At 35.8% G+C, this 12,566-nt stretch overlaps 1 protein-coding gene across 10 annotated transcripts in view; it reads right to left on the bottom strand.

The window, feature by feature from the left end:
- The window catches only part of AKAP9 (A-kinase anchoring protein 9), a 134,822-nt gene that overhangs the window by 25,428 nt on the left and 96,828 nt on the right, over window positions 1–12,566 (bottom strand). For 9 of the 10 annotated variants that reach the window (XM_059712266.1, XM_059712259.1, XM_059712268.1 and 6 more), the window contains 6 exons: window positions 11,895–12,127; window positions 10,848–10,967; window positions 7,473–7,649; window positions 6,710–6,814; window positions 1,071–1,223; window positions 564–743 (listed from right to left, as the gene is read on the bottom strand). In XM_059712266.1, the coding sequence (XP_059568249.1) occupies window positions 564–743; window positions 1,071–1,223; window positions 6,710–6,814; window positions 7,473–7,649; window positions 10,848–10,967; window positions 11,895–12,127 (968 nt within the window). The remainder of the gene's footprint in view (window positions 1–563; window positions 744–1,070; window positions 1,224–6,709; window positions 6,815–7,472; window positions 7,650–10,847; window positions 10,968–11,894; window positions 12,128–12,566) is intronic. The other variant, XM_059712264.1, reaches the window with a different exon arrangement.

Raw genomic sequence — 12,566 nt, 5'->3', positions numbered from 1 at the left:
TTAGGGTGGGGTATTCAAGTATTGATCACACAAAATAATATACTTCTTGGACATACTACATTAATTTTAACATAGGTCAATTGACCCCATCATATCAAAGAAGGACCTAATTTAGACTTTCATTCAGAAAGTTCTGTTAAATATAAAGAGATTTATACTTTTAGTAGCTGGTTTTCTATAAGTAAAATAGTCAATATCAATACATTTAATCGAAAATGGAAATACTGAAATGAAAACAATCTATAGCAGATAGCACCCAAATGTCATTATCTTATTTAACTCATACTAAACAATAGCATTTTTAATAGGTTTGGTTAGAATGATTTGATGAACTCTAGGTCACCAGAGACTCCTTGTAAAACATGAAAAGTCTTTGACAATATTAGGAGGGGATGATAAATATATAGCTTGTTAAATTAAGAATTCATGCATGGGTAAAGAGAATTAAGGTTTATTTATTTTGATATTCAAAGAGGAACTGAAAATAAAAATCACCATTTTGTCCCTTTTAAAATTCTAGCTCAATTAACTTCAGGTAATAAATCCATCTTAAATTAGTGTACCTTGTTATCTGTTGTAATTTTAAGTTGATGCTGAAGTTTTGTAATTTGCTCATTCAATCGGTCAATTTCTACCTCTTTTTCCTGCATTATTTGAACAAATTTCCCAAATATCATATGGTGGTCCTGAGTAGAGGTAGCATCAGATTCCTTTACAGCAAATCCCAGCTTCTCCATTTCATCCTAGGGACAAAAGTAATCTTCCCAGTTGGACAAATCATTATTTCTAAACTTTCAATTAACTTTTACAAAAGATATAGTGCCCAAAATATACAAATTAAAGAGTCAGAGATAGCACAGGTATTGTAAATCAATAATTCTTAAAATATTTTGATAACGGTATGCATTTTTTTCATTTATGAGGAATTTAAATGTTTCTATTGGCTTAAAAATAAGTTCCATGCAAATCCATTTGCAACGAACGTTCCTTTGTTAGCAAATGCTTAATATAAACACCTGCACAAGACAAAAACTATGAATTATTTAGCAAAGCTTTCCTTAACTAATTACCTTAAATAATCTGTTTTCTTGTTCAAGTTCTTGTAGGCGGGTAGTAGCTTCCTTTTTCTGTATTTCTAATTGCATATGTAGTTGCTGAACTTCTTCATTCTTATTTTCCAGTTCTTCTCTAAACTGTTCTAACTGTTCTTCTAAGTTTGTGATCTTCGATACCAAAATTATTAAAAAGAGAAAAAAATTATTTTATACAAATATTTATCAAGAGAGATGAAGAATGCTGTATTAGCTATATAAAGTGTGTGTGTTTTAAAAAAATTATTTATTTTTATTGATTATTAGAGAGCGAGGAAAGGAGAGAGAAAGAGAGAGAGAGAGAGAGAGAGAGAGAGAGAGAGAGAGAGAGAGAGAGAGAGAGAGAAACATTGATCTGTTGTCTCAAGTACCCTCACTGACCGGGAATCGAACCCACAATCTAGGTATGTGCCTTGACCAGTAAATGAACCTGCAACCTTTTGGTGTATAGGATGATGCTCCAACCAACTGAGCCACCTGGCCAGGGCTGTGAGAATAAAGGAAAGCAGTTTCTCTAAGTCAGATGTAACTGTGTGGTTTCTAGACTTTTTAAAACGTAACACTCTTAAATTATCCTGCCCAAAGCAAAGAGGAGACCTTCAGAGGAAGGATACAGGAGCTATTTCCTACCTAAAATACTCTGAGATAAAGCAGAAAAGGATCATGGGAGAGGAGAAAAAGTCTACATTTAAAATTTTATTTTATGTTAAATTTAGTTTTTATCAAAAGGTTGAAGAAAGTAATAGAATTAAATCAGTTATTTTTGCCACCAACTGTGAACAGCTCAATTTAGTCCATATGAATACCCAACAAAGGATCTGGCTGCCATGTGCCTTGTTTAAGCAGAAGGAAGCAGAGGTGCAGGTCAGAAATAAGAAACTTAAAAAGTTAGTTATTAATACTAACTTAACAGAAAATTAGAGAGCTCCTACATGTAGGATAATATAATTTTTGCTCATTTATGAGGATAAATCTCATTAATGATAAAGCAATTAAATTGCTCTTTGATGGTTAGATTGTGACTAAAACTAATGATAAATATTAGAAACTCCTATTGTTATATTTTAAAAATTGGGTTTAATTGAGGACAGGAACAGTCATTTAGCTCACTGTTTTGTAGCTACTTATAAATATTTAATGAATGGATTTGCAAATGGGTATATACCTGATGATCAAATTGCTGCATTAAAAACAACCTAAGACGCAGCAGCAGCATTTAATGGCAGCTGGCAGTCTATAAGTCATTTATCACCTTAGAATTTCAAAGGGAGCATATACTGATTACATAGATACATAATCAGAATGGTATCTTAGCATTGGCAAGGCAAAGACCTTCAAAAACCGTTCAGCCTAATACTCCCTAAATTGAAACAGTATTGATACTAGTAATAATAGCCATCATTTATAGACAATTTACTTTAGGCACTGTATAAAGTGCTTCATATGTACTATTTTAAAAAACCCCTGTAACAAACTTATGAGATCTCTGCTAAGATTATCCCCATTTCAGAGATGAGGAAGGGAGTTACTGAGAGAGGAGTTACCTAGTCCTGAGGTCACAAGGCCAATATGTGGAAATCAGCTTTTGGACCAGGGAAGTTTACCTCTGGAGCTTTACTTTTTTCCCAAGAAGGAAATAGTTTATTTCAGTCTCCACATGCCTTTATATCCTTAGTTATAGGACTTCTGTTCAGCTAATCTTCAGATGGTTCTCCAGGTTGATCGTTCTATAATTTAGTTGTAATTTTGATGTGGTCATAGGAGGAGGCGAGCACAGCATTTACCTACTCCACCATCCTGACTGGCTGGAGCCTTACATTCATAACTATCATTTATTCTGCTTCTAATAATTAATGTCTAAGACTTATATTTAAATTATTTTCTGTAACCCTGGTATTAAACTCAGCAGACACATCTTAAATACACTTATAGTTGTGCATATATAATTATCAGGTTAGTTTGTTGAAAATTGTGATGATTATATCTTCTTCAAAGTTATCTGATATCTATTTATACTTATCACTATCTTCTGCAACTTCTTTTGATGACAAGGTATTATTTCAACATATACATAGATATTTAAGTTCAAAATTGCTGCCTTACCTCACATGGTATTTATTTTCTTTTTGATACAATAGATTAAGGTCGAACACTTAGCTCTGTGATTTAAAGCCTTGCTATTCAAAGTGTGGCCCCTGGCGCAGCAGAATTGGCATTATCTGGGAACATGTTAGACACAGAGATTCTCGAGCCCCACCCAGATTTGTTGAATCAGAGTCTTCACTTCAATAAGATCCCAGGGGGATTCATGTGCACATTACAGTCTGAGAGGCACTGGTCTAAGGCACTAATATTCCTGTTATAGACAGCTGAAACTGAGGCATCACAACGGAGATTTCAACTCCCAAAAATGACCTCGAAGGACATTCTTTCCTTTTATTCAGCCAGATTCCAGCTGTAGTCCCAGGTTGTCTTTATACTGAGTCTATAACAACCCTAAAGCACAAGAATATTATTAAGGTTTAAAAACAGAATGGTAGCTATTTGTTTTAATCTTGTTTACTTTAGCAACCAAACGATATCTATGTAGTTGCTGAGCTTCTATTGGATTACATTAATATACTCCATTTGTGTTTTCTTTTTAAGTGATTTTATCTTTTTTTTTTTTTTTTTTTTTAATATGTAGGTTTCCTTAGTTAGTAGTAGATTCCTTGAAATCCAGTGCTTGTTTTACAATTGGATAGTGGTGGTCTATATTTAGTAAGAGCTCAATAAATGTTGAATGACAGTCTTTAATACTTATATACCAACAAGGCCAAACATGGCCCACTGCTTTTGCAGTAGAGCATTATAGAGCTCCAGAATCAGAGAAATAAACTGGAGGAATTCTTGCTCAACCACTTACTGTGTGACCATGAGCAAGTTAACCTCTCTCTCTCTCTCTTTTTTTTTTTTTTTTATTGATTAAGGTATTACATATGTGTCCTTATCCTCCCATTGCCCCCTCACCTCCCTGCCACTCATGCCCTCACCCCCCTGGTGTCTGTGTCCACTGGTAAGGCTTATATGCATGCATACAAGTCCTTTGGTTGATCCTTACCCCTTACCCCCTTTGAGGTTTGAGAAGCATCAATCAGACCGTCAAAGTTAACCTCTCTTAAGACTCAGGTAAAATAGAGATGACAATAGAGCCTATTCTTAGGGAGACACTACGGTTAATAACATAGGACATTTGAAATACACTTTCTAGCACAGACCTAAACAAAGTTAACTATTATTATTTACTAGAGGCCCAGTGCACGGATTCGTGCTGGTTGGGGGGCATGGCCTGTGGGGATTGGCCTGCTGGGGGAGCGCCGCTCATCCCGGTCAGCTAAGCGGCTGTGGACCTGCCTTCTGAGTGGGCTGTGGATCCCGGTCAGCCAAACGGTGCTCCCATTGTGGGAGCACACTGACCACCAGGGGCCAACTCCTGTATTGAGTGTCTGCCCCCTGGTGGTCAGTGCACGTCATAGTGACTGGTTGACTGGTCATTCTGCGTTTGGTCGCTGGGCTTTTATATATACAGTGGGGCCTTGACTTACGAGTGTCCCGACTAACGAGTTTTTTGAGATACCAGCTGTCTCTCGGCCGATGTTTTGCATTGAGTTGACAGAGTAATTTGAGTTAACGAGCTCCTTTCCGAGCTCCTTAACGAGCTCAGTCTCAGAACGAATTAAACTCGTAAGTCAAGGCCCCACTGTATAGATTATTGCCATCTGTAAGCTAGATTTCATTAGCTCTATAGGGAGCTAAAACCTATTGAAGTAATCTTATTCTTAAAGAAATTCTTCTAATTCTCTCTACATTATTCCCCTTCTCTTATCATCCTGAAACTCCTATCTTTTAAAGTTTTCTTCTCTTTCTATTCATTCTGCTTTCTAAACATTATAACTTTAAACAAAATTTAGGCTTTGGAGTAGCCTAAAGGTATCTCATATATAATGACACATAGACATCTAATGTTTATTCTCCATTAGATAGCTGAAAATATTTGCCTATGCAGGACAGAATACTTAAGATGTTTTCACTGAAAGATATGTTTTAATTTTACTCTCCTGTCTTTCAGCCTCCTGTTACAGCTGAGTGCATTCTGACACTGTAGTTGTCACTGTTATTAAAAACCAGCAGACCAGGGCCAGCTGTTGGGTTAGCTCTTGCCCTGGCTGGTTTTGTTCAGTGGATAGAGCGTTGGCCTGTGGACTGAAGGGTCCCAGGTTCGATTCTGGTCAGGGCACATGCCCGGGTTGCAGGCTCAGTCCCCAGTGGGAGGGCATGTGAGAGGCAGCTGATCAATGATTTTCTCATCATTGATGTTTTTATTTCTCCCTTCCTCTCTGAAATCAATAATAATAAAAAAAGATCACCTCATTAAGGTAACAAGAGGCACATTTATTGTCAACCACCCCCCACAAAAAAACAAACAAAACCTTTTAGATAATCATTAGTATTACGTATCAACAAGAAAATAATCCTGCTCATAGAAATGATTATTTCTATTAGTCATTTACATAGATGGCTTTTTCAACTCTAAACTACACAGTCTCCGAGCTGTAGTTTTAGCTGATGTCTAAATCATCCTTATATTTTTCAAAGCACTTATTTACATTTATATACTGTTTAAGTTCAATAAATATTTGTTAAAATATGTTAAAATGTCCTGAGAAAATTATATGGATAAAAATGTAATTTATAAAATTTAAACATTTTAAATGATATAATATAGCTAGACAATGTAGAGTACAATATATTTTAGAAAAACTAACAGTAGACAAAGGTTTAAATAAGTTAGAATTTAATTAGGAATTGGGAATTACTACTATTTTAAAAGTGGGATTTTTTGGGGGGGAAGGGGTGAGTAGAAAAACATAACTTTATATAATTACTTTATTATTAATCTTTTGTTTTAAGACTATGTTTAGTATATTCTAAAACAGCACTATGCTCTCCCAGGTCAATACAATTTAAAGGAAAAAACCCACAGCAAAGTAACAAAAATTCAAAGCCCGTGGTAAGGTCAGCAGAAAGAAAGATACTGCCTTTGCCTTAACACTACTCACTAATTCTCTACTCTCATCTTCCTTCAATGTATATCTAACCAAATTGGCCTCCTTGTTGTCCTCAAAATTTCTTGCTGCATCAAACCCTTTACACTTGCTGTCCCCTCTACCGGAATACTCTTCCTTCCTCATACCAGTGATGTTTGAAAGTTTATGGGCTTCAAGGTCAAAGGCAATGAGCTAAGAAATAGTCAAAATTTTGGTGTTAGACCATAAATTCCACTCTGTTCAAATGATATTTTCAGGGGACTTGTTCATAATAATTCAAAGCACAACTGTCATTAAAAATAAACTCTTGCCCGGCTGGTGTGGCCCAGTGGTTGAGCATCAACCCATGAACCAGGAGGTCATGGTTCAATTCCCAGTCAGGGCACATGTCTGGGTTGTGGGGTCAATCCCCATTGTGGGGCAGCTGATCAACGATTCTCTCTCATCACTGATGTTTCTATTTCTCTCCCCCTTTCCCTTCTTTTCTGAAATCAATAAAAACATATTTAAAAATAATAATAAACTCTTTACCTCTTTTTCCTTTCTGTCTATGGCGTCTCTCTCAGCCTGCAATTGTACTTCTAGGGACAATTCTGCTTTAGCTTCTACAGCTCCGAATTGTTTTCGGTCCTCTACCTTTAAATATATAAAAATTTTCTCAAATTTTCAGACATTAAATCTTGATTATCCTTTTTAATTGGAGAAGTAGCAATTCTATTTCTCCCAATTAGAAGTATATAATCTACATTAGTGAATAATCAAAAAGTTACAGGTGTTCAGTCTTGAATGCATTTTATACAAACTCACACAGAAATGTTTGACACTCTTAAAATTCATTCCTCAGATAAAATGAAGTCTGTCCCCTCACCTGCCCCCTCCCATCCTTCCTTCCCTGCTCTTTTTTTTTTCTCATTAATTTTTGTTTTTTACAGTATAATGGGAATAGATTTCATTACTTTCTAGTCTGGGGTAGAGCATCAGTCTAAACTGATGTCCACAGTTTTTTCACTGGCTATTATTTTAGAATCACAATCTATTGATGGTTAAAAGAGTAATTAATTCTTCTGGTTTAACTAATCTTCCTTTCTCAGGACTACGGCATACAAGTAACCTTTGGAAATAAAAATAACCAGAAATGGTTATAATGTCAATGAAGACATAAAGATATATACTTCATGCAATAACATCAAAAAATCAATAGCAATTTTTTACTTAAAAGAACTGATGCTTATGTAATTGGGAGTAACCTGCATTAAAATACTTGAGGAAAATCAACCCGAAGAAAATGTCCCACCTTTTGGAAAGGGTCTGTACTAACGAGTAAGGCTTGCTCCAGTTCTCTTACTCTGAACTCCAGTTTCTCAATTTCTTCATTCCGTTCTTGTATGTCCCTCTGAAGCTGCTCCTTAGAGAGCAAAAGCTCACTGCACTTGTCTGTTTTTTCTTTCAGATGATTTGTTAACTGTTCAACCTGGAAATATGTAGTACACAAAAACTGTAAATTCAAAAAATTTCAGCAAGTTATTAGAACATCTATCCCCATTTCAGAAAGTATTTTTGGCTCTAGCTGGTTTGGCTCAGTGGATAGAATGCCGGCCTGTGGACTGAAGGGTCCCATGTTCGATTCCGGTCAAGGGCATATGCCCTGGTTGTGGACACGATCCCCAGTAGGGGGTGTGCAGGAGGCAGCCAACCAATGATTCTCCCATATCATTGATGTTTCTATATCTCTCTCCCTCTCTCTTCCTCTCTGACATCAATAAAAAAAAATATATATATTTTTAAAAAGTATTTTTGGATGCTATTATTATTATTATTATTATTATTATTATTATTATTATTATTTTAATCCCAACCTGAGGATATTTTTTCCCATTGATTTTTAGAGAGAATGTAAGGAAGAAGAGAGGAGGGGGGAAGAGAGAGAGAGAGAGAGAGAGAGAGAGAGAGAGAGAGAGAGAGATTGATGTGAGACACATCGATTCATTGATTGGTTGCCTCCCACACGTGCCCTGACAAGGGGGCCAGGGATCAAACCTGCAACCAACTGACCTACCTGGCCAGGGCTATACTATAAAATTTTTTTAAAATAAAATTTATTTTGGGCCCTGCCAGGTAGTTGGTTGGAGTGTCATCCAGATACACCAAGGTTGCGGGTTCAATCCCTGGTTGGGGCACATGCAAGAATTAACCAATGAATGCAGTGGAACAACAAATCGATGTTTCTTTCCCTATCTCTCTTTCCCCCTCCCTCTCTCTCTAAAACAAAAAAAAAAAAGAAAAATTTTAAAATTATTTTTAGAAATAATAGTTGAATTTAAGTGTTCATTGTGTACCAGGACAATACTTCTATCTGATGGGTTCTATTACAATCTCTATTTTAGAAATGAGTAAGCAAGTTTTAGAAAGTGACTTTAGCCATTGTCACACACCTAGTAAAGGGCAGAGCCATGATTTGAACTGGGATGGTCTAAACCCAAGCATAATTTTTTTATAACCATGATAAGCCACCTTTACAATTTATACAATGAATCTTCCCTCATTCATGTAGCATTCACTTGGTAAATATGAAGTTCTGGTTATGAGTTCATATAAGGAGAAACTGGACAGTTGGGGTGAAAAGTAGAAGCAAGAAAATAGTAAGGAGGATACCAAAATCATCTAAGTAAGAAATAACAACAGCTTTAAGGAGATGAATGAAAAGGAAAAGAATAAGAAAATGTAGTGAAACCTGACTTACTAACAGATAAGGAGGGCTGAGAAAAAGCGTGGAATTAAGAATGTATTCTAGGTCTTAACAATGAGGAAGGTGGAGATGGTATAATATTTACTGAAATGAAGGAACATGTTTTATTCTTATCCTTCTTGGTGGGGGATAGTCAGGCATCAAAAGCTCTCTTTTGAGCATATTAATTTTGAGACATCTAAGAGGAAATGTAGACTGGGAAACTGATTACTCAAATCTGGGGCTAAACTGAGCTGTTAGGGCTGGAGATACAAATGTGCAGTCATTTATATATAACTGCCTTGGAAGAAAATATAAATAGGAAAGAAAAGGGGCTCAAGACTAAGATTTAGAGTACTCCATCATTTATTTTGGGTCAAAAAACAAAGACAAGAGACAGAGACCTACGAAGTGAGTGTGTCACAGAAGCCCAAGAGAAGGAAATGTTTCAGGAAGGTTGTTTGAATGCCTCTACATGGTCTAGAGCAGCGGTTCTCAACCTGTGGGTCGCGACCCCTTTGGGGGTCGAATGACCCTTTCACAGGGGTCACCTAAGACCATCGGAAAACACAGATATAATTACATATTGTTTTTGTGATTAATCACTATGCTTTAATTATGTTCAATTTGTAACAATGAAAATACATCCCGCATAACAGATATTTACATTCCGATTCATAACAGTAGCAAAATCACAGTTATGAAGTAGCAATGAAAATAATTTTATGGTTGGGGGTCATAATACAGCATGAGGAACTGTATTAAAGGGTCGCGGCATTGGGAAGGTTGAGAACCACTGGTCTGGAGAAATGGTTACTGGACATAGCCATGAGGCTGTGGGTAACCTTCACGGAACAGTTTCAACAGAGTAGACCAGGGGTGGGGAATCTCTGGCCAGAGGGCCGTATAGGCGACAGAATCATTTGGCCTGGCCCTGCCAAGGCATTAGGGGTGAGTTAATTAAATGTTTGACCAAACGCAGCAGGCTAATTTTTAAGTTGACAATTTTGTATGGCCCACGAATGATGTTATAAATATCCAAATGGCCCTTGGCAGAGAAAAGATCCCCCACCCCTGGAGTAGAGGATAATAAACCCCTCTGACAGAGAGGTAGACACTTCATTGGAGTGGACTGAGAAGAGAATGGGAGATGGGGAAGTAAAGAGTGAATGAATATAGACAACTTTTTTGATCAATTTTTTTGGGCATGGGGAATAAAAAATAAGTAGGAAAGTTTGTTTCATTGGGCAATACTAGAAGATAAATATAAGTAGTAATGATTCCAAATGTCAATTCACACATTTTTAATTCTCACCTAAGGATATTTTTTCCATTGCTTTTCAGAAGGGAGTCGGGGGCAGAGAGAAAAAAACACTGATGTGAGAAAGACATATCGACTGGTTGCCTCCTGCATGTGTCCCAACTGGAGGTGGGGAGAGAACCCATAACCCAGGTACGTGCACTTGAATAGGAATCGAACCCGTGACCCTTCAGTGCGTGGGCCAATGCTCTAACCCAGCCGTGGGCAAACTACGGCCCGCGGGCCGGATGCCGGATCCAGCCCGTTTGAAATGAATAAAACTGAAAAAAAAAAAAAAAAAAGACCGTACCCTTTTATGTAATGATGTTTACTTTGAATTTATATTAGTTCACACAAACACTCCATCCATGTTTTTGTTCCGGCCCTCCGGTCCAGTTTAAGAACCCACTGTGGCCCTCCAGTCAAAAAGTTTGCCCACCCCTGCTCTAATCACACCAGCCAGAACTCAATACACATAATTTTTAGGGTTTTAAGAACCTTTTCATGTCAAAGTAATATTTAATTTTCTGATTTTGAAGGTTTATGTACAATAGAAAGAATTCCTTTTAAGTTTTTCAAAATATGCACCTTGTTTTACAATATATAAATTATTTTAAGGTAGACAATATCAGTAAAGTTCTTACCTCTCTAGTTTGATGTTCACTGATAGGCTGGAATCGAGGTACAACCTTAAGTTGCTGTTCTAATTTCTGTATTTCCTGTTGGAATACATCTCTCTCATGTTCTCTATCAATGGCTTGCTCCTGAATTTTAATAACAGTAATTGAAGAAACAATATTTATTGAAGTTATTATTTTCCTCACATACCGTTTGGTTACAGGTACAGTTTTGTTTGAAGACAAATAACTGATGACCACAGAATACTCCACACCAGAAGATAACATTTTTGTATGGTATGTAGCCTACGTGGGCTTGTCAACAAAAATTTAAGCATTTAAATATTATTTGAAGCACATTTCTTTTTATTTGAGTAATGTTAAATACAAAATAAAATAAAAGATACTCTCCTTAAAATGAATTTACAATTTTGGAACAAAGGATGTATTCCACTGTTAATTTAAGTATTAGACAAAATAAATAGAAGAAATTATTTAGTAAATCAGTTTATATCATCCTAATCTAGGTTTTACACTTAAAAAATCTTATAATGTGTAAGGATCAGATTCTCTGGTATGTGAAGTGAACTTCAGGCTTAAATGAAACCGCAAAGAAGAAAATCCATGCGAAATTAGAGATGTGACATCTTTTTGAAAGAGATTAATGACAACATGACAACTGTTCCTGTCCCTTGTTTCCAAGGGAACACTGTTACCAGTATGAATATCTTTTGTGGGTATGACAATGGGGGCCAATTAGCTCTTAGGATCCTCTCGTTTTGGCTGTTGGTTAAAAGAAAGACTAGGACAAGCTTTTTAACTATGAAATTGGAAAGGCTAACTGGCAAGGCTTCTTTATAATCTGTCTGTATTGCTTTTAATTCTGATTGCTGATTCTAACACTTATTATAATTTTTAATTTGAAGAATACTTTATAATTAATTGGTAAAGACACATATAGGAGAAAATATGGAATTCATGAGTCTCTTTTTCATAATTTAAAATTCACAACCTAGAATAGCAACAGATAGCAATCCACTGAGAAAAACCAACATTTAAGTTGAGGATACTTACATCTAAAAATTTTCTTGTTTTTTCCAACTGCTTTTCCAGTGCTTGGTTCTGTTGTCTTAAATCCATTAGTTCAGCATTTTTTTCTTGTTCCAGTTCTACAAACCTACTAACTTGTTCCTCAACATCTATTTCTAGAGCTTTCACTTGTTTTTGAAGGTCATCACATACTTTTTCAGCTTGACATTGTACTTCTAATTTTTCCTTCATTAGTTTTTCTGTCTCCTGTAATAATTCTGTTTATAAATGCAAAAATATACTATGTTAAATCACAGTGGCATTATAATAGTGAAATCACCCATTAACTATGTTTAAATTTTACTCTCAGGACATAAAGATCAGTTTTATTTCAAATACATGTAAAAAAAAGGAAAATATTCCATGAAAATATCAAAATAACATTCCTACATTAGTAAGCAAGTAGTATCAATAAAATTATACAGAATTAACAAAAAGAATGTCCTGTCACTGAAAACAGTATTTTTGTGAAAGCAGCACAGCAAATGACACCCCTCAAAAAAATCCACTTTTACTATGAGGAAAAGAACAAAGTCTAATTATATTCAATATAGAAATAACTCACCTCAGGCAAAAATCAATTCATTCTAAAACCATAAAGTCACTTTTATATGCATACACAATACACATGAAGATCAAATACTGCAAATCTTTAAC

This window comes from Myotis daubentonii, chromosome 10, assembly GCF_963259705.1.
Source record: "Myotis daubentonii chromosome 10, mMyoDau2.1, whole genome shotgun sequence".
In the NCBI taxonomy this organism is placed as follows: domain Eukaryota; kingdom Metazoa; phylum Chordata; class Mammalia; order Chiroptera; family Vespertilionidae; genus Myotis; species Myotis daubentonii.
The sequence above is the reverse complement of the archived record's forward strand: the minus strand, read 5'-3'. Positions and strand labels throughout refer to the sequence as shown.